This window comes from Pipistrellus hanaki (genome assembly GCF_964339955.1).
Source record: "Pipistrellus hanaki genome assembly, chromosome: 5".
NCBI lineage: Eukaryota > Metazoa > Chordata > Mammalia > Chiroptera > Vespertilionidae > Pipistrellus > Pipistrellus hanaki.
This window is the reverse complement of record NC_140507.1, coordinates 51,943,188-51,966,943: the sequence shown is the minus strand read 5'-3', so window position 1 is coordinate 51,966,943 and position 23,756 is coordinate 51,943,188. Positions and strand designations below refer to the sequence as shown.

Here is a 23,756-nt window from a genome sequence, read left to right as displayed (position 1 = left end):
GGAGACAACCAATTGATATATCTCTCTCCCTCCCTTCCACTCTTAAGAAATCAATGAGAAAAATATCCTCAGGTGAGGATTATAAAACAACATCAACAAAACCCTACTACCTATTAATTTTCACACTGACCTTTTTTTCTTTTCATCTTTGTAACTGTTTACTTCACGGGTTTGAATATGAAATGTAGTATAAAGTTTGCCATGGTATAAGTATTAATTTAGGGAAATCCTATCTAATAAAAGAGTAATATGCAAATTGATCATCACTCCAACACACAAGAGGCTGCCCCCATGTGGACACAAGATGACCACCAAAAGATGGCCAGCAGGGGAGGGCAGTTGGGGGGGACCAGGCTAGCAGAGGAGGGAATTTGGAAGCAACTGGGCCTGCAGGGAAGGGCAGTTGGGGGAGACCCAGGCTTGCAAGGGAGAGCAGTTGGGAGGGACCAGGCCTGCAGGGAGGGTAGTTAGGGGCAAACAGGCTGGCAGGGGAGCAGTTAGGCATCAATCAAGCTGGCAGGAGAGTGGTTAGGGGTGATCAGGCTGGTAGGCAGAAGCAGTTAGGGGCAATCAGGAAGGCAGGCAAGCCAGCAGTTGAGAGCCAACAGTCCTAGATTGTGAGAGGAATGTCTGACTGCTGTTTAGGCCTGACCTGTGGACAGTTGGACATCCTTCGAGGGGTCCCAGATTGGAGACAGTGCAGGCTGGGCTGAGGGACAAACCCCCAACCCCCCCACCCCCCGCACGAATTTCATGCACCGGGCTTCTAGTATTTTAGATAATGATGGAAAGATTAGTTTGGGGCCACTTAGTGGGGAGATTTCATCTTAGGCATTGGGAGCCATTGAAGGTTCTTGAGGAATAGATTGTGCACCACATCTCTCTCTATGTTTAAAAAAAGGCTTATATGACCTTAGTATGCTGGTGAAACTAGCCACTAAAGATTGGCAATGAACTGGTTAGATAGTATTCATTTTACTAGGATTATTCCTCATCACAGGTTGCATCTATAAATACTTGTTTTTTAAATATCCTTAGTAAGTCACAACACATGCCTCTTGTACTTTTACATGGAATCACTGAGTTTTTCAGAATTGTAGCGATTGAAATTTGCAAACAACTAAAACACCTACTGTAAAGATTAACCTGAAATGCATATTAATAGCTATAGAGATCTCAAGTCAATTCAGTTTCTTACTGAGTATGAGATAGAGAATGGTATGTATGGAAAAAGAAAAAGCATGCTTAAGACGAACACTTGAAAATACAGTGCTCATACTGAATATATGTAAGATAGAACAAATATGTATATCTATTTTTTGAGCACGCATAAGCGCTGTCCTTGAATTTGAAGCATAATCCAAAATATTCCTAAAATATTAATGCTTATATTTGGGCAAAAAAGGCTTAGATATTCATGAGTAAACACATGTTTATTTTTTTTTATTTTTGTAAAGAAACTTTACTTTCACTTACTAGGGAATGAATTACCTACATTAGTAGTTGGAGGAGTTTTAAAAGGGCCTTTACAGCACAGCCCTGCTTCGGTTGTATTCACATTACTGACTGTGTATGGGAGGTTCACCAGCTGTTTGACTGGCAGGAGCAGGAGCTTTCACTTCAGTAGTTTATAATTCCTGGCTATTCTAGGATAGTTTGCACTTCACCAAGCCTCAGACAGGTCAGGACATTTGGTAGGAGAAGGTTGAAAGACAAAAGCAGCAGGCCTTGGGTTCTCAGCCTTTCTTTTCTTTTTTCAATAGAAAATTATATTTTAATTTGGTGGTTAGTTTTTAGTAATGTGCCTGTATTGCATGTAGAGGGTATTCATCAACGAGGAAGAGTTTTAAAATGTCAAAACTGGGGAAAACTACCCTAAACCATGGCTTGGTTCCTGTTGATTTTAAAAGTGCAAAAGAGCCTCTACCACACCAAACTGTGATGAAGATATTTAGCATTAGCATCATTGCCCAAGGCCTCCCCTTCTGTCGAAGACGGGTAAGTCGTACACATTTGAAAAATAGGAATATTTATTGCAAAGAAATACTTCTGCCTCCTTTTAGTAAAGAAATGTTTCAATTTTCGATTGATTTTTCCTAACTAAAACTCTCCGTACATTATGTAGCCAGCAAAAACTTATATGTGATAGTTTTATTAATATGATAGAGAGCCTTGAGGGCAAGGTTACCCAATCCACCTTTATCTCTCTTCCGTTTATTTTTTTTATGATATTAGACTTCTTATTTTAAGTTGGTAAATATAACAAGTATGTTTTGAAATATGTTGGCAAATACTAAAATCCAAAAATTGTAGTTGTTATTTTGTGGGAAAAGCAAAAACCTGGTGGTATTCTCCTTATACATGGGAGTTACAGCATTTAGCTCTTGTAATGTAAAGAGTATTCCAAGTTCCATAGCTTTACTTGGCACTTTAAGCTGTATTATTTTTAAATTGCTATTTCTTAAATTCAAACTTAACATAATAGAGTCATTACTTTTTGCTGTTGTATAAAATAAAAATAACGTGCCATTGTGTGGCAGTTATGATAACAGTTTATATATAGACAGTCCTGAACTAACAAATATCTTGTAGAACTTGTGCTAATGTATAATCAAGTTATGATCTATTGGATGTTTTTTCAGGATGTTTTGCCCTCTCTCCCCACCAAATTTTGAGCCTGTTAATATGAACAGTTTTGTTGTATTTTCTCTATATCCATTTTGAAATATCAACTAGACTGCTTTATTTTTAGATCTAAAATATGTTTATGGTTCTGAATACATTAAAAAAAAAACTTGTCTGAGATTAAATGAGTGTTTGCATATATCAGTACTATTAGTGTTTTAGTACCCTTTTTAAAAACCTTGTTTAATTAAAGGGGAAACATTCTATTAAACAAGTAGATTAACTCATAACTCGTGAAAAATATTTTTTTCTTCTTAGTAAGGAGAATCTTCTATTTCCTTGGGACTTAAATAACCTTAGTAAAATGTGTTTTTTATTATCTTAGTTCCTTTTGATTAGTTTCTAGTTGTATTCCAAAGAAGTAGTAGCCATGTTAAAAAACATTTAAATATAATACAGTTTAAATGTAATGCAGTGTAAACATTGACAATGGAATACAAATATCTCTATCACTCTTATTTTCTTTTCTACTTTGTTTTCAGAAAGTATTTCTTTTATTTTATCTGCTTTCAGTTTGTCGCTTTTGTAACTTCTGAATGAGGTCACTGCTCTGATTTAAGCATTTACACACAGGCCTCTAATAGCTTTAAAGTCATTAATAAATTAGCTTGTTATTTTAATACTTCTATAAAAGAAAATACCAATACAAGCACATTTTTTAATTAAGGAAAAGAAATGTGGGTTTTTTAATAAAAGGACTAAGATTCTAACAATAAAGATACTTTGTTTTAAAAATTAAGAGAGAACTTTAAGATTTTCCCTCAGGGCTTCCTAAGGTCACTATTCAGTTTGACTTTTCTAGGTTACTATGTTATATTAAATTATAGCCTTGGATTTTTAATAATAGAAGGGGACTAAATTTGAAAAAATAATGTATACTAGAAAATTTTTCAGAAGATAGTTAAAAACAAAATTAACACATTCAGTTTAGACTACCTGCCTGCAAATAACTATTGCATAACTCATTGACTTGACTACTAGAAATGTTAGAGGGATAGTGTAATTATATCCTCCCTCTTTCCTTTTTGCAACTGGATTATTTAGGTAGCTTTAAATTGATTCACATGCTCTTTGCTATTTAATTTAACTTTTCCTTGGTAAAGTTAATGATAGACATTTTTAAAATGGATTTTTTTAAATCAAAAATTTAAAAGAAACTTTTGGTGTGATATATAATTAATCTTTTTGTGTCTAGCATCCCATTTATCTTTTACATTAATTGTAAGTACTTTCAAGCAGATTGTTAAATTCACAATACATAAAGCAGATTTTTTGTAAGCCATCATTTCTTCCAAGTAGTGAGCTAATGGAAAGTACAACGACCTTTGTAAGACTGTATGTAGTCCTGACCTATTAAAATTCGAAAAACATGATATTGTCTCTCCATCATAGACATTGGGCCTCTTAATGTTTGCACAATAAAATAACTTTGAAGATTGTAAAAAATCTTTAAAGTAATTGTTAAAATTATAACTTCAGTTTATATCTTTAGAGTGTTTTCAGGAAATCCATTAATATCATTATTAAGTATAATGTTAGTACTGATAGTTTAGTTATTATTGTTTGAATTATTCTAGTTTTTTATTAGAGACTAGAGGCCTGGTGAACAAAATTCATGCATTGAGTTGTGGGGGGGGGGGGTGTCCCTCAGCCTGGCCTGCGCCCTCTCGCAGTCCAGGACCCCTCAGGGGATTTCTGCCTACCGGCTTAGGCCTGCTCCCCACAGGGTAGCCTGGCTTCTAGCTGAGCAGCGCTCCCCCTGTGGGAGTGCACTGACAACCAGGGGGCAACTCCTGCATTGAGCATCTGCCCCCTGGTGGTCAGTGTCCATCATAGCAACCAGTTATTTTAGTCATTCCATCATAACAGTTGCTTAGGCTCTTACTATATAGATACTTTGGACTTAATACTAACAACAGTAAAGAAATAGCAATCTAGCTATTAATCAGTTACCTAAAAAAAAAGTGTTTTAGTCTTAAGATCCTCATAATACTATATAAAAAAGGCTAATATGCAAATTGACTGAACAGCAGAACAACCAGTCGCTATGACATACACTGACCACCAGGGGGCAGATGCTCAATGCAGGAGCTATCCCCTGATGGTCAGTATGCTCCCACAGGGGGAGTGCCTTTCAGCCAGTGGCTGGGCTCATGGCTGGCTAGTGCAGCAGCAGTGGTGGAAGCCTCTCACACCTCTGTGGAAGTGCTAAGGATGTCCGACTGATGGCTCCCAGAGTGTGAGAGTGTGCAGTTTGGGTTGAGGGATCCCTCTCTCTCCTCCCCTCTTCCCCCTCAGTGCACAAATTTCATGCACCAGCCATCTAGTTTACTTATATTTGCTCAGACATACTTGATTATAAGTATCACCTAGAATACTTGTTAAAAATACAGAATCTAGGTTTCTTCTTTTGGATAGTCTTATTTAAGAAGTCTATCTGTTTCTTCTTTTGGATAGTCTTTTTTAAGAGGTCAAGGATCTATCTCTATTTTTTTAAAGTCCTATAGGTAAGTCTCAATATCAAGAAAACTTGAAAATACTAGTTGAGTAGCTAACTTTTTCTTTTAAAAATAATTGATTGTCCTTTAAGGAAGAGAAATTTTACAGGAAAAAATTCTTTAATCTATAAAATCTCTAAAAAAAATTTTTTTTTTTTAAATTGGAATGTTTAGTTGTAGTAATAGTGTAGTTCTTAAATCTTAAGATACATTGTTTTTCTACATTTTAAAAATACATAAACTAATATTACAGCTTTGATAGAATTTTATAGCTTTCCTCGCAACAATTTTTTTTAAGTGATAAGAGAAACAATGCCGTTTTACAATTAAAAATAATATGTTGAAAGAAAATGCACTTCATTGCTTAAATCAATGTCTTAATTCATTTTGTTTTTGTTGGAGTCTTTAAATCATTTAGGATATTTTTGTAAGGTTATTCTTTAATGCTACTATTTTGGTGGAGAGTTCTAAGTGGCATGCAATTGTTGATTTATATAGGACTTTTTAAGATAACCTGGTTGACTGTGCTGGTTTATAGACAAATATTGCTTTTAGAGTGCCTTATATATTTTTGAGTTTGAACCACATAGTGATTGTATGTCCATAAGCATTGACAACACATCTGACTTAGCGAACAGGCTAAAGCTGCTGAGAGTGGCAGAGAGGTGAGATGGGGACAATGTGGGACGAACACTGGTTCACTTGAAACCCAAGAGCTCAGGCAGCAATGAAATATATGACAGGATTTCTGTTGGTTGGAAATAATTTTGTAATCATTGTATTCCATATCAAGTTTTTTTTACAATAGTATATTTAAATTTTTTCTTTTAAGTGAAAATAGGAATAAAATTAAAATCAGATATTTGTATCATTTGAGGAAATGTTAATTTCACTCTTGTGTGTTGTTATCACTGAAGATTAACTTAAATCAGGGGTCTATAAACTTTTTTGCAAAGGGACCATTACATATTTTAGACTTTATGAACCACATAGGTCACTATTAAAACTACTATTTAGCTCTGCCATTAGAGCGGATGTAGACAATACTTGGTGAATGGACATGCCTGTTTTAATAAAACTTTATTTACAGAAAAGTTATTTTTTATGATTACAGTAATACTCATTAAATCTTATGCATACATCTTTTTGCTTGTATGTAAGTTTCAGTTTATGATAAAATTTTTAGGTGTGATATTGATATAGCCTTAAGCCTTTCATTTTATTTAAAACCCTCATCTGCTCTTCTTACTCTTTTGTAGTTAAATAGAGAAAAATCTTTGTGTGTCTTATCACTAGGATTTTAACATACTGCTTATTATTTCCCTTCTTAATGTACAGTATTAGTATAACAATGCTATTAGTAATTGCTGTCATTTAAAAAGAACCTACCATGTATCCTACACACTGTCCCAGCTATTTTGTGTATTTAACTCAGTTAATCTTTAAATGATTTAAATGTTAGTTTAATAACATGAGTTAGGTAATATTTCCCTTCATAAGACTAAAAAACTAAAGCTCAAACAAGTTAACTTTCCTTAAATTTTCTTGGTAAATAGTAAAGCTGGTAATTGTAGGGTGTTTTTCTCTTTTCCGTGTTCAGCACGGAAAAGGAACGGGTCCGGTTCCTGAGTGGAGGAGCTGGGGATTAAGATATAAAAGAAAGAAAGAGACCAGATAGAAATATAGAAACAAAGCTGGGAGCCAGGTGGGATACCATCCTCTCTGATGGAGAGGCAGAGACCCCAGCCCACGCAGAGCATTTATTTTTATATCCCCAAATACCAGGAAGTATCACCGAAACTTAGAATCAAAGGAGCTTATTTGCATTCTTGAGTAGGCCCTAGCATTCCTGGTGCTTGACTGGATTTACATATCATAGACACCTGGGCAAAGTTTAAGAGTCAGTACTGATAACATGTCCAGCCTTTTTGGGGAAGCATGTTCCCAGGGCTCTGTCTATAGCCCTGAGTTCAGCTGACAATAATTAAAGAAATACCCAGGTACCTTCCCAGGCACTGTCTACAGTATTTAATCCTAGGATTCTCTAATGCTATAGGTAGTAGTCATTCTCTTTCTACTAAATTTGTAACCTTTATACATTTTTTCTTGTAAACTTAACACTTTAATTACTGTTACATTAGTAACAATAAGCCTGGGAGCCTATCACTGTTGATATTGTTTCTATGAGAAAATACATTCAAAGATTTAAACAGCTGACCTACAAATAACTTTTAGTAGCATAGTTCATTATAAATTTAGGGTTTTTATTGTGTGTAATCTCTTAAGATGTTTCACTTATAAAGTTACTCCACAGATTATGCAATAAGTATAGTTATAAAAAACTGGAAATACTTAATAGTATGAGTGTTTGTTGTCTTTTTGCAAGCTGAGGAATGAAACCGGTTAAAGAAAAAAATGGTTCATGACACTTGCTAAAGACAAACTTTATTTGGGGGGCTATCGCCATAGGTAGAAATTACTAAAAGGAATTTTGGTGATAGGGAAGAGAGATTGGATTCAACTCCAAATACAACAAAGAAAAGCAAGAATTTATAGCCAAGGAACATAGGGTGAGTTAGTGGATGGAAAATTGCTAAGAGGAAACATCAGGGAATTCTGGCTACATCTTTTTAACCAAAAAGCGGTTAGACATCACCTGCAGGATGATGGAGGATGAGGAACCCAGCAGATATGGAGGGTGATCTGGTATGGAGGCTGGTCAGATATGGAGGTTGGGAGATTCTGGTTAAACTGACTTACTAGGATTCTTGGTAAAATTTGGCTCTTGAGAACATGCTGAAGGACAGTGCCTCTTGAAAAAGAAATCAGAGGAGACTTGACTAGAGTTTGGTCAAGGAACGAGTCTTTGTCACACTTCAGGGTCTGTGTGAGGCAGGCAACAACTGAGAACAATGTCTGACAGATGAACCATTAATCATGTATGCAGTGAGGTATCATTCTCATCAATTTGCTCAATTAGTACCTAAGATATAGGTGACGAAAAGTAAAAACAATATTATACCTCTCTTAGCTTGTACTCTTCTGAGTTCAAGTTTTTTCTTCTTTGTTTACTCAGTAAGGGTAACAATAGACAAACCTGTATTCAAAATCTTAATCTCATTCATGCATTGGTTTTTGTATGTGTAATTTTCAGTTAGTTCAAGCTGTATATCATTTTAACCTGTTATGCTCCTTTAATAGACTATTGTTGAGCCCATTAGTATATTTCAACAAAGGTGTCAGTTTTATCAAACAGTTGTACTGCCTTTGTTTATAAAACAACATCTCTTTTTATTTATGATAAAATGTTTATTTATATAAAAATTGTGTATGTAGCCCAAAAGTAGAATATCATAAGCTCTGTTGGTACAGCAAATTTGTGAGTTATTACCCTCCTGAATTTAATAAATTTTAATTCCTCAAGTTTTCTGAGTTGAATGGTGATAAAGAGAATTTTTATTGTCTTCCGTTAATTAATATCTTTTACTTCTCTTGATAAACATAAGAAATGCTCAATATATAAATTTAGAAAAAAATTTCTTCACAATTTTCTAAATTATCAATAATTCCACTGCTCAGAAATAACCTCAATAGCAATTTTTTTAAAATAGATTTTTTGTTGATTTCAGAGATAATGAGAGAGGGAGAGATAGAAACATCAATGATGAAAGAGAATATTTGATCAGCTGCCTCCTGTACACCCTTTAGTGGAAATTGAAACCAAAATCTGGGCATGTACCCTGACTGGGAATCGAACCCTGACCTCCTGGTTCATAGGTAGTCACTCAACGATGTCTTCACTCAATAATTGAGTGACACCAGCAAGGCTCAATAACAATTTAAAGTAAATAATTAAAAAAAAAAAAAAGCAAAATTGGTACTTTAATTCATTTTTTAACATATTGCTAGTGGTTCCCTATGGCTGTTACTCAGATGTGCATAATCTGCCATGTGAATGTATCATAATTTCCCTACTGTTGTTCATTTGGGCAGTGACCTGCTTTGAATTCTTTTATACATAAATCTTTATACAGATATCTACAAGTAGAATTATTGGATCAAAAAGTATGAACTTTTTTATTCTTGTTAAATACTGCCAAATTGTTTTCCAGAAAGATTTTCCCAATTAAAAACCAGCATGAGGGACTTCTAATGTTTCTTAAAGAGAAAGAAATAATATTCTAAGCCAAGTTACTCCTACCATGGCAAGGTTTTGTAGATTTTACACATTATCATTTTCCATCAGAGGAAATTTTTTTCATTGTAAGAAAATAATGATGTGTTTATACTTAAAGCTTCATGAGGACAATATGTAAATATTATAGGTAAGTTTGTTGCTCATGGTGATTTTATTTTTTTATTCTTTCTAGAAAAAAATATTTAGCATAGACTTGCCACCTGTTATTTTAAACTATAAGTTTCTTCTACTCTTCCCATAGTAGTTTTAAAACTATCTCTCTATTTTTATCTAAAAAGATGATCCACATGTATAATTTCATGATTTATCATTTATTTAATACATTGTTTTTACTGTAAGTCTTATGATTATTTCAAATTTTGTCACCTTAGTTTATTCTTTTACATTTCGAGGTTTTAGTGTGATATTTGTAAGTGTAAATGTCAGCCTCTCCCAAAGCATATTGCTATTAATAATCTCTACTACAAGAGAACTTCTCGTGCTAGCAAGAGCAGCTGCCAGAAATACTTGCCTTTTCTTAACGGCACTACTACTTAGTCTTACATTTCTGACATAGTTTTGCCTTTAGCCCCAATCCCAGATTGCCTTTTTTAATTTTAATTCCAGCCTTGATTAATTCTCATTTAAAGTAGTTGTAGCAAGTCTCCTCTTCTAAAATGTCTTGATGCCTGAAAGACATTTCATGAAACTCAACATCTTAGCCAAGTAGAAATATTAGATGTATTTTTTTAACATATACGAGAAAAATAAAGCCCTTAAAAAGCCAGCATCAAGCTCTCCTTACAATCTATTCAGTATCCACAGTTACATTTGTACCTCTGTCTCTCTAGACTTTTTCCGTGACTTCACAGTCTAGCTTCCTTCTCTGTTAGAACCTTTCTCCTGGCACTGATTGCATCCACCATTGTTGTCATTTCATTAATGGAACATACTGTCATTGTTGCCATTATCTTTGGCCCTTAAGCATCTGTGTATTACTCAATGGTGTTATTTGACAGCTTCAAACAGGTCTCAATTAGACTGTGAACTCAAAGAGTTTAATATATTTTAATACTCCCAGTGTTATGAAGGGAAACATGAGTATAAATATTTGTATGATCAGTTCTTTGTAGTGTGTATTAAATTCAGAAAGTTCTTTAAGGAGTTTTTCATACTGTAAAACTATGGTGTGTTTTTGTTTACTAAATGTTTTAAAATGACTGTGCAGCTGTGATTTTCAATATTTTCTTTTCTAAATTTAACTAATCTCATATACAGTTTGACATTTAATTTTAAAAGTAATTACTACTTACCAATTTTGAAAATGAAGGAGAAACAAACATAGGATGTAGTCATGTAGGTGGTACTTTTAAGTATCTACAATAGCCCCCAAATGTCAGAAAATGCTAAAATAAAGAATTATTACAGTATGTTGGAGAGTAGGAAAAACAAGGTGATGGAATCAGCAAGTTTGGAGAGAAATTTCAATGGGGTGCCAGATTTTTTAGAAATGTAACTTTCTAAGTTTTTTTCCTACACATATATTCCATCAGAACTTCGGGGGAAATTGACATTTTCAGATCATGTAATATTCTTTATTATCACTACTTATTTGATCAATAAAGGAATTAATTGATTAGATCCTATTAGTCTTTTTTTCTTAAGAATGTTCCATGCCTCATGCAGAAACATAATGAGTAAACATAATATAAATTGTAGTTTCTTGCAGCCTAACTCCTCACTTTGGAAGGCATTGCTTATAAATAAAAAGTAGATGATTTTTCACCTCCTCTATCTGTGGATATGCAAAAAGGAAAAACTCACATTGTTTTAAGCATTTTATAGTCTAGTGGTAAAATCATAAATAAACCCTATAGTACAAAAGGATGCTTGCTTAAATGGGCCCATGTAACTGTTTTTGCCACAGATACAAAGTACTGGTGGGAGCATGAGCAGGTTCCACAAAGTATCAATGCAAATGGCTGGGGAAAGGCTTCACAGTAACATGAAGGATGCTTGCTAACCAGATGATCAGAGAAATGATGGACAGAAGGAACTTGGGATCATAGCTTGTGTTTTCATGTTAATTATACTGCAGATTATTCACTATGTCTTAGTATGGAATGTATAAATATTAATATCGGTTCAAAAATATGTATCAAGCACTTAGAACAGAGTTGGGAACTTTTCTAGAACCTGTGTTGTAATAGTGAGTGTCTAGTCACTGTGACTGTAATAGTGAGCTTGGATTCTAATTTAGGGGAACAGAAAAGTAACTGTTAATGCTAACATTTTGTTGACTATAAAATAGGAAAATAGTATAGTCTAACTTGGGATGCAAGGAAGCCACTATTCTAAATACTTATGCAGCCCTAACTGGTTTGGCTCAGTGGATAGAGTGAATGCCTGCGGACTGAAGGGTCCCAGGTTCAATTCTGGTTAAGGGCATATACCTCAGTTGGGGGCACATCCCCAGTAGGGGATCTATGATGTTTCTGTCTCATCAATGTTTCTAGCTCTCTGTCCCTCTCCCTTCCTCTCTGTAAAAAAATCAATAAAATATATTTTAAAAAATAAATAAATAATACTTATGCAAATGAACTCATTTCTACCCTTAAAATATCCTATTTTACAGATGAGGAATATGAAGCATAGGAAGGTTAAATAAATTGCCTGAAGCTAGTAAGCGATGGAGCTAAGATTCTAAGTTGGTCATCTGGCTCCAGCATCATGAACAATGCTTGCTGTACTGGCCAGGGTAAGCATCTGGATCCTTAGTTTCCAGATGTTTTAAGGGTTTACTTGCCATGTAACCCTGTGTCTTTAAATATGGAATCCTCACTTTGCTACCACAATTTATGATGGTCTCAATATCTAATTACTGATAACATTGCTGTCTAGTTGTTTTTGCCATCAGATAATAATTAGATTGTGCCTCAGTTGTCAGATATGAATATGAAACAAATTACAGTATGATTTCTATATCTACAACTACATCATAGAAATAACTGACATGAATTGTTATCCCTTTTGTTGATAGATAACAATCTGTACAAATAGATTAGTAATTTTAACATCACACGGCAAGACTATTTATATTTGTAAGCTATGTTTTACAGAAACTAACAATATTAAGACTTGTAATATGGGAGACAATAGAAAAATATGTTAAAAAGAAACTTAGTATTAAGCTTCTGGCAAGGTAAACAAGTATGAAATAATAAATCCAGTTACTTGTGTGCAGACCACAGATTCAAAAAGCCCTGAGAACTAAATTTTTTGAAGTTAGCCAGATCTGATTCTAACTGAGACAAAAAAAGTCATTTTTATTATTTACCTGAATATCCTTACATTTTGCTTTGAAAATATTAATGTTTAATGTACTGGGAGTGTTCTATAATACACTCCACTTGAACCATATTACTGTCCAAACTCAAAAAAAGTTCTGAAGTCAGCAACACAGTTTTCTCTAAAGTTGTGGAAATAACTCTACAGACCTTTGAGTTTTACAGCAATCACCCATATGAAAAATGGAGTACACTTTGAAATGTCAAAGTAGTCTAAGTCTTATCTTAAATCCCTGAGTACATGAATATTTAAATGCTTTAAAAAAAACAACATACATTATATAAATGAATATCTAAATTGTGTTAACCTAGTTATAGGCAGTTCCATATAGTCTAATTCATGTTAGCATATTTACACTTAACATGAGGAATGGGATCCCTGGCCATATTTTTATTTCTCCCAGTATTTCCATGGAAAATTAACACCACTAAATTAGTTTTAATTCTGCTAATAGATATTAGGCATACTCCCTGTGTGTGTTGCTTGTGTAATAAATAAAGATGAGTAAGGTGAAGACCTTCCATGAAGAAGAAGGACACGGATGCTTTTCTGTCTCTGAGAGGCTTAGCTCATTGTCCCCATTCTTGGCCACATATCAAAACCAGAGGAACATTGATTATTCATTCATTCAACAAATAAGTATCTGCTAATTGCGAGGCATAGGTCTAGGTACTTAAGTTGCATTAGTGAAGAAAGCAGGGGGGAAAAATTCTACCTTTATATACTTTAACAACTTAGTGACTCAGAATTCTATCTAGACATGGGCAGCATGTTTGGTCTGCTCCAGTATAGTGTGTTACCAGACTCTTTTATTCAATTATGCACTTTTCATTTCTAAGTCAGCGGGTGGTCATTTGTGTAATAGTTTCTCCATTATGTATATATGGATATCCATATATAATACATGTGCAAACATACACAGACATACTCTTTCTCTGACTTGGTAGGATTATATTGGTATGAAATGTATGATCTACTTGCTTTCAAATACTGTTAGATCATGTTCAGTATAGAATATTATTTTGAGGCTCTGATAGATTAAATATTATTCCATCTTACTCTGTTTTTCATGTTTTTGCAAGGAAACTTCAATCTTTAATATCCTATCAGGCTCACCACTGTGATTTCTTTCTGGATTGTTCCTGGGCCACAGTTAAAGTTCTTGACCCTATCCCTGACTTGTGGAAAGTTGTATAAGTTAATTTGTGAACCAGTTAAATAATGATAGATATAATTTATGGTAGATACAAATGATGAAAGATCTAATTTAAGATTTGTAAATATGTAAATTTTATTGTATAAGTAATAGCAGTTGGACTACCATTTGTGGTAAATCCAATGACACTCCTGATGTTAGAAATTACAATTCATTTATTTCCTTTTACAAGTACCTATTGATGCAGCACACCTCTTTATTTACATATATAGTGCATTATCCCTAAAAATGTGAAAGGTAAAATAATTAAAGAAAAAAATTTAAAGTAAATCTGATATTACTTTAATAAAGGTTTCTCTTGTGACTTTTGTAGTGTCTATATATGTAAGTGCTTATGTATATATTTACAAACTTTATTGATATTTATTTAATTCTGGGAGGAAACAATCAACAGTAAGTATTTCTCAGACATTAATACATTGATATTGACCCAAAGAGACATGGCTAGTCAGCCACTTGTTTATGGTTATTTTATGTTATCTTCATGTAATGATGAGGAAATTTGATTTGAGAAAAAAATAATATAATAAAGGAAATCCTCTTAAATTTCTACTTGGTAGTATTAAAAATGAAAATTGAAACTTATGGGTTATTTCTACATTTAATTACATTTTTATGTGTGGGTGATTTCATATTGTTCACTTGGGAAGAATTTAAGCTTAAACAGCTCTTCAGTAATCCACAGAAATCTCTGCATTATCACTTTAGAATTTAAAATGTCATTGTTACTATGAGTTTGAACATGTAGGGGCAGTATAGGACTGTTTTTGTAAATCTTGTCTGAATTTTTTTAAATCCATAAGTGTTGTTAAAAGTTTGCTCTTCTGAGAAAATGCAACTGTATGTCTTTTTAAAGGATAATTGTTGCTATTTCATTAAGTTGGAATTATTTGTTATTCTCATATATATTATACAAAAGATTTCGTGGCTTTGATTTATATTTGAATTCAAGGAATGAATTAAACTTGTTAACAGGACAACTGCATTTTTATACTTATACAGTAAAAATGAAGACAAGTCAATCTATGAAAATATGTAGAATACTAAAATCAGCGCAATTTTATTCTTATTCATTTTGTGTCACCCTTTTAAAATGAATGTTTCATTATGAGAATTAAAAAAAATAAAGTCTTAATTTTTCAAACTGACAGGTGAACAAAACTTACGTTACTAAGCAGTCTAATTTTAAAATTCTTTAGTATTTATTTCAATATTTAAACAATTTGGGTTATTGCAAACTGTACAGTAGATTTTTTTCATTGAAAGTGTTTTACACTTAAAAAAACAACCGAGTAGTTATCTTTTCCATCTATCCATGCAGTCTCTTCAACATCTCCAATGTGCCAACAATGGCTTTAGGCATTTGGAGTACAACTGAGAAGAAACAGTCCCACATCCTTGCCCTGCCGGAGTTTCTTTCAGAAGCAGAGTGCTTAAGAGCATAGGTGATAGAACCAATTAGACCTGGGGTTAGGTTCTTAGCTCCACCACTTTTTTAATTTCTTCTATAAAGTAGAGATAATAGTATCTACTTTGTAGGGTTGGTGTGAGGATATAATGAAATAACCTATAGAAAGTACAGTTATGTATTAAGAACTTAATAACTGTTATGAAGCCCACAAAATACTTTTTGAAGATGTATTGGTAAAAATTTATATATAATTAATTCTTCTGATATATTGGTACTTATTTCTTTTACCTACCCATGATTAGTATTTTCAATTTTAATTTCTTCAAATTGTGAAAATATGCAGCATCAGTTTTGAATGTCCTTTTTCTTAAACCATTTCCTGAATGACTGTTAATCTCCAAATGGAAAGATACTGCACATAAAAAATTAATGTGATTTTGTTCTACTTATGTAGATTCATTCATCATGACCATCATATATGGAAAAATTAACCCCATTATGTCTACCTCAATTAAGAAGGTAACATGTGCCACCTTAGTATTTTTTTGGTTTCTCAGATGTTCAGAATAAATGTGCTGGCTTCAAATGCCATTAAATTAAAAAAATTAAATTGCTGTATAGGAATTAAAAACATAGAATTTATTGATTCACAGATTATCTAAAACGTCTAGCAAATAGTTGCGAAAAGTCTAAACAAATAGTTGCCATTATGATTTTAAGTTCTGACTCCATTTTCCCCCCTGTAGACCCCAAATAAGTTAGCTAGGAAATAGAACATACTTGTTAACATCTTTGAAAACTAGTTTGTTAAAATGGTATGTGATATAGCATCATTATATAAGAACTGAGATTTTAAAAAACATTTAAAGAATTGATTCACAATTTTTAACAAAAGTACTTAGAAAGTTAGATTTTTTTTTTTTAACCCTCTGCTACTTTTTATTTTTAATTGTGTGGAAATCCCATATTTTACATACATACTCCCACAAGGACATTCCCCTCAATACACACAAATAAAATTCTCCCCCCTCTCCACTTCTGTTTATTAGCTTATCTGCTATGTTCATGCTGCAAGTGCTTCATTGAAAGGAAAGTCTTGTTCTGCCATTTTCATATTAGCTTTGTTATCATGCTGTATTTTCAGCTGCCCATACTCATTACCATACAGCTGGTATGTAGAGAAGAGAAGGAAACAGGCAGAAGTTGTGCTGTCTACAAAAATAAGAAGCTCTCTTGCAGATGGGGTGCTGGCAGATGGGGCATGTGTTTGAACAGGTTTTACTAATAACAGAGTGCATTAAAAATCATTCTGAGAAAGTCTAAGGTCAGTGCCATGAATTCAGAGCTTAAGAGGTTATTCAGCCTTTGTAGACCTTTTTAGAATATTAATTAACTCTAATACAGAAAAGTAATAAATGGCCAACCACAATATCTTCCAGAAATTTTTATCTGTTTTTCCCTTTTTATTTTAGTATATTTTGTTTCTCTTTAATATAATTTCAAAGCATCAGTACTATAAGTTTGCATCTTTCATAGTCTTGCACTGTATTTTGTAGTCAATATATTTGCTTAAAATTTCCAGACTATGTTTATATACAAAAATGTATGTGTTTTTGGCAATGTAATAATATTCTTCAGCTTGGATATATAACACTAGAATGTGTATTAGAGGTTGAAAGCCAATGACAGTTTTGAAATCCATATGTACAGTGTTGACCACATTGAAGATTAAGATGAGGTATGTTCTGTCTGCATTCAAAGTTAGAAGTGAATGGTATACACAAAGTGTATCAGTTGTTAAAATTATTAATTGCACATTTTTCATATTCCCCAAACCAAAATGAGTATAACAATTGAAATAACTATCAGTCATTTTTTATAAAAGGTATTTCAGTGGGATCTTAGCCCTTTGACCCTTTTCATTAAGTGTAGTGTTTCTTGATACTATCTGTCTCAATAAAATATGGTGGTAAAAAGCAGCTAAAGTAAAATAAAGCTAGGCAATTATATGTAAGATATGCAGTATTCAGTTTAATTTTAATAGAAATGGAACTCAGCCTGTTATTCTGTTCATAGAAATTGAAAGGTGTTTTTGTTTAGCTGAAATTAGTTATAATTCTTTTGGTAATTCTCAAAAACTTTTTTGTCAGTAAAATAGATGTGCAAAAATTCTATCTTTTAGGTTTAATACCTGCAAAGAAATAAAATAATACTTTAAGATCTGTGGGAAACTCTCTACATTAAGTGTTATTAAAACTGTTTATTTCTTATAATAGTAAAAGTTTGTATTCTGTTGGGCATTTTTAAAGGTACAGGAAGTTCTAAATGAGGTTCTTTTAATAACAAAGATAATTGCATTTTCATTGCACATCAAATTGTTTTCTTCCCATTAAATTTATATACAAAAATGTATGTGTTTTTGGCAATGTAATAATATTCTTCAGCTTGGATATATAACACTAGAATGTGTATTAGAGGTTGAAAGCCAATGACAGTGTAACTGATAAATATCTAAAAAATTTTATTACTTTCTTCTGAAGGGAAATATATAAAATATATAAAATATTATAAATATTATATGTAATACATTAATACTAAATGATATAAAATGTATTTTTCTCCATTTCCTACTTACATTCTTTTACCTTATTCTGAAAATGACAAGTCTTTCAAATTAAGCTGAAAATAGTATTTAGTTATTTTTTTTATTGTTCTGTTCATTGTTGATTAGAGTATGTCTTATATCATAAATGTTATTTATTGATACCCTGATATGTGCAAGAACTATGTAAGAAGCTGAGGTACCACAGGAATCAAAATAGAAGTGGTCACTGTATTCACAGAATTTATAGTCTAATGGGGAAGGTAGACATGTGCCTATACTATGACGGTGGATCCGAGCACTGTGATCAACACCTTAAGAATGGGGAGGAGGTAACTCTATGAAGGAAATTGGAGATGGCCTATACACAGGTGATTCCCATGTTTTCATCTCCAATTCAGGCATATCTTCTGAGCTCCAGAGCTAGTTGAAGTATAATATCCTCACCTGGACGTCTCAAATACACCTTTAACCAAATATGACAAAAAATGGAACTTGTGATCCTCTGTACCCCTGGAAAGAATCACAACACTGCTCTTGTCCAGTAGTCTCTGTCATCTTCCATGCAGTTGCATGAGAAAACCTTGGTGTCATCTTTGATCAACTCTCTCTCCTTTTCTTCTTCTCAGGACTAGTCTGTCACCAAGTCCTATCAGTTGTATGTTTTAAACATCTGTCAACTGTTCACTTCTGTCCATCTCTGTTGTGCCATGAGAGTCCAAGCCAATATTGCCTCTTGCCTGGTCTAGTGGAATACCCTCCTCACACAGTTGCTCCACATCCACTCTCACTTCCATTCTGTTTTTAACATTATATTCAGAATGACTTTTCAAGAGGTTTATCTGATCATGTCCTTCCTTTTGCTAACATTCTACATTAGCTTTTCATTACTCTTATGGTAAAGACCAAAACTCCTTAGGAGCTCTTGCATAATCTGGCCCTTGCCTACTTCCCTAGCCTTGTCTTACACCTGTCAAAGTACTTTATTCTGAGCAAGCAGCCATTGCGGTGTCCCCTCCCCTACTCCAATACAGCTAACCATTCCTTTAGAGAAAAAAGGCTTCTGTACCTGCAGACTAATCAACGTTTTAACATTGTGAACTTTTCTAACACTCTGTAGCATTTGCTATAGTTTCAGTTTTGCTTTGTTTTGTTTCATTATCTTTCTCCCATACAACACTGTAAACTCCAGCCATGAAGCTTATGTATAATAGGTACCCAAATAAAAGTTATTGAATGAATGAGTGTCTCTAGGAGATTAAAATAACTATATAAATCTACATTTGTTATAATTATGTATACTAGGTAGAATAAAGATAATTACAGATAGTTGAAACAATAAAGTGTAGGATAGAAATATTCATGTATCAACACGATATTTACTGCTAGGAAGTAATAACTACACATGGATCAAATTGACATATATTAAAGATGGATTGGCTTTTAGAAGAGGTCATATGTGGTGACATTACAAAACTATCATTAAGAAGCTGTATCAAGTGATTACATATTGAAGAGCATGTACACACATACATTGACACGCACACACTATTTGGTTAGTAAGTCAAGTATTTTTAAGCTACTAACCTAAAAAATTTAAAATGAAGTAGAAGTCATAATTCCCTGACAAGTATATTTGCGTTGGAATAAACAACAGAGGACATTTGAAATAGTTTCTTAAGTAAATGTTATTACCAGTTTTCTGTAGTGTTCAGATCATTTTGGTGAGAGTATAAGTTATTATTTCCTTCAAAAGGACATTCCAATGGAGCTGTTTTGCTGTATTCTCTTCTCAGCTTTGTGTGTGTGTGTGTGTGTGTGTGTGTGTCATCTTTTTTTCCTCTTCAATCTTTAATTTCTTTATTGATTAAGGTATTATATATGTGTCCTCATTCCCCCCCTTTTTTTTTGTCATCTTATGTTTTAGGGAAATAAAGCATAGGGCATAAAGGAATGATAGGTAGAATATAGAAGTTCTTATGGATTTAGGAAAAGGTAGTAAAATCCACGTGTTGTTGTGAACACCTTTCACTGTCTACTGATCACTTAATTTAGCTTATATAATGTCAAAAATGATGGGATCAATTCTTCACCAAGGAAATATTGGCAGTGGTGTATTAATTCTTTGTCAAATAGCTTTTAGTAAATTCCCAGAAGTATATCAGAGTACACAATTAGTTGCCAAATTTTTTTCTTCTTTCTTTGTGTCTGCTGTGACTCTTACATTTGCACATTGAAATAGCTCAGGAAGCATCCTAGAGATTTCTTAACTACCAATACTTCTTGCTATGTACGTGGAAAAACCTATTTCATTTTCTATAGACTAGAGACCAAAAACTGCCTGTATTTAAATCCTAACTCCAATATTTAATAGTTATGTGATCTTGGAGACTTAAACTCTCTGTGCCTGTTTTTTCATCTGTAAAGCGGGATAATAATAGTACCTACTTAACAAGGTTTCAATGAATTTTAATTAGATAATATAATGCAGTGTTAATGAGTTAATATAAATAAAGCACATAGAAAAGTGCCTAACATATAGTAAGTTTTCTTTAGTTTATAGTATCTTTGATAGTAGGTACTAAAGAAGCACTCAAGTCAGATTAAAATCTAGTATTTTTTTTCCCTTTATTATTTTGGTTTAAAATATTGCCTTGTTCATCTCCTGAAAATACTTATCTCTTACTCTTTCCAACTCTATGCATTGCCATAAAAATTGAGCAGTTTCATTTATCAATTATATTGATTTGTCATTTTTTATTGACTTCTCTATTCTTCCTCCTGAATTGGGAGTTCTTCCAGGATAGAGACTACATCTTTATTTTGCAACCTTTATTTTTTGCTTAGTGTTTGGTTTTCAGTAACCCTGCCTAAATATTTCTTGAATGTGATGGATCTAGATCTATAAAAATAAAATGTTTAAACAACTGTTTAGTTTTTCCCTCCCTCTTATTTTGTTGTTTAGAAAATAGAGAACCATGGAATAACACATTGGATTCTTTGGATGAGACTGATAATATTATGATGGAAATTGGGATTAGAGGCTCACCATAATTTTTCCTCACAATAATTTCCTTTTCCTATGCTACCTATTTATAAACAAATACAGTTGAAACTATAAAGTTAAAATTTTTTGAAAAAGTAAATTAGTGGGCAGTAAATTACATCTTGGTCTAACAAAATCTGTTTATTGCAATTATTTAATAAAGCTAGTTGAGTAAAAATACCTTAGAAAATATAATTTAATTTTAATTTTTGTTGTTTGCATTGTGATTGTGATGACCAACATGTCTTCATTTTACATCTCTTGAAAAATATGTTATTTTGTCTCTTGATAGAATAACTTTAAAGAAAAGGCCTAAAGTGAAGAGGTGTGTGTGTGTGTATGTATGTATGTGTGTGTGTATCCCAAGTACTAACCAAAGTATTTCAAATTTAAGAATAAAGTTCAGCACCTTTTATGCTAGCTTTGACTCTATATTATTTTGTAGAGCTAAATAAGCTATTCCTCATAGGCTTCTTTTATTTTTTGTGGGTAGTTGTAAAAGTCAATATTCATTGACTCAATAAAAATATTTTCAGGTTCAATAAAGTGTTTTCAGACTCAATAAAAAATTATTTTCAGCCTGGCCAGTGTGGCTCAGTTGGTTGAGTGTTAACCCATGCACCAAGAGGTCACTGGTTGATTCCGGTCAGGGCACATGCCTGGGTTGCAGGCTTGATCCACAGTAAGAGCATAAGAGCGTGAAGCGGGGCTGGGTTTGGGGGGAAGAGTGTTGCAAGAGGCAGCTGATCTATGCTTCTCTCTTATCAGTGTTTCTGTCTCTCTGTCGCTCTCCCTTCCTCTTTGTCTCAAGTCAATAACAACATTTGAAAAAATATATAGTAAGATTTAATTTTTAAAAGTGTTCTCAAATCACAATGTTGTACTTCTCAACAGGCTAGCTGTATGTATAGAGCAGTTCTTAAGTTGTAATGCTCATTTGTTTACTAGCCATCATGCCATCATTATACCATGCCTTCAGTTATCTAGTGGAAAGTTAGGGTATTCATCCTAGGGAAATAGCTTTTTAGAGTCATGTATCAAATATAATAAACTTCCAAAGTTCATTTTTTAAATGAGTCCTCCAGTATTTATATACAAATATTTTTAAAATTATCAACTAAAATATTAAAGTACATTTTAGTAAAGAAAATTAACTTATAAATAAAATTTTATTACAATAGTTTTGCTAAGACTATAAAAGTGCTCCTACTAGGTTTATAGTCACTGGAAATATAACACTACTATAAGATCAAATATCTTTTCATATTAATAGTTACTTTGAAAATATTTCCGTGACAAGCAAAATTATGACAAACCCTACCTTGACCCACATATTTCCAGCAATTTCTTTGTATTCAGATTTTACTTCCTCAGTCTTCGCACTCCTTTGGAATGTCCTAAAAAGGTGGGGGATCATGTAAATATTATGCTGTTCATATAATTCTTGATTCTTTTGACACAAGGAATGCAGTTTGTTAAATTATATATACAGTAATTGCTTTAAAATGTAAATTGATGCTTCTAAAATGAATACTTCTAATCCTTTTTTAATGTATTGGGAGCATGACTACTAGGTTCTTCCCTACTCACTTGACAGCTACATCAAACTCTTGAATACTTAAAGAGCAGAGAAGCTACTCTAAAATAAGTAAAGAATTGATTAAAAATTCACTGTGATGTACACTTTCTAAAGCAAGAGTGATTCATACTTCTTAGGAGCCCAACATCAATATGGAATAGCTGCTTAATAAATGTTATTGAAGAAGTGAAATTAGTTCATGTCCACAGATTTTTTATTCACACCTAAAATTTTTAAATATTGTTTAAAGTAACCCTTTCTCATTTGGGATTCTTCTAGAATGTATGCAAAGTGCTTGAGAGGAGAAGAGATGTTATATTTTTTAAAATGCATTAAGTTTGAACCTGCTAGTAAGATATTTATAATTGGACACAATTATCAAATTCAGTAAGCCAAATAGTAGAGGTTTGTGGAGTTGAGAATAACAACATGTATTTTAGATTAAGAGGATGCTGGATGACAACAAGCTAGTGAGAGTGAACCTAAGAGTTGTACCTGAGGCTGTATTAAACTTTAGTTGAAGGCTTTTTCTAATCTTGAGATTCTGTGATTATGTTCTGGATTCCTTTATGGTCGTAGAGAATCATTTCAAAAAGTGTACCATAGGTAAAAATCCTTTCAGCTCCAATACAGGGTAAACATGTCTTTCACTGTCATAGATATTTGCTAAAGTAAGCCTGAGAAGATGCATTGACAGTCTACAGAGATCTGAGCCCAATCTCTCTTTTTCAAAAAGAGTAAATTATCAAGTAGGATGATAAAATCGGAACTTAGAAAGTTAAAGAGCAAAGAATTAGAGATATGATCTGGTAGAATTGAGTTACTAGATAGAAACAGTTTAGAACAGTGCTTGGCATATGTTATAGATTAAGTATTAACCTGCTTTTCCAATTTTCTTTCTTTTTCAACTTTAGAAATCTTTTGAGATAGGTGCTGAAGATTGAGAGTAGTATGAGGTGACAAATGATGAAGGAAATTGAAGAGTAATTGCTACATGAAAAAGTTGAAAAGAGTTTACTATAATAGTAAATCCAGTTATGTATTCTTTTCTCTGTATCTCTAATTTCAGCAAGTAATAATTTTTTTTGTGAGTGATCTTCAATTTCATATACATTTTTGAAAATATAAAAATAATATAACATATATATTGTGTTAAAATACTCCAGTACTAGAAATCCGCTCATGATACCACAG

General features: G+C 32.9%; 1 protein-coding gene across 3 annotated transcripts in view; it reads left to right on the top strand.

Annotated features, from left to right (window-relative positions):
- The window catches only part of FBXW7 (F-box and WD repeat domain containing 7), a 152,181-nt gene that overhangs the window by 91,478 nt on the left and 36,947 nt on the right, over positions 1–23,756 (top strand). Inside the window, exon 1 of one of the 3 annotated variants that reach the window (XM_084884299.1) lies at positions 1,659–1,998. The exons of the other annotated variants lie outside the window; for them this stretch is intronic. Coding sequence (XP_084740425.1) covers positions 1,852–1,998 — 147 coding nt within the window. The 5' untranslated portion in view covers positions 1,659–1,851. Of the gene's footprint in view, positions 1–1,658; positions 1,999–23,756 lie in introns of those variants that run through there. 3 annotated transcript variants of the gene reach the window in all.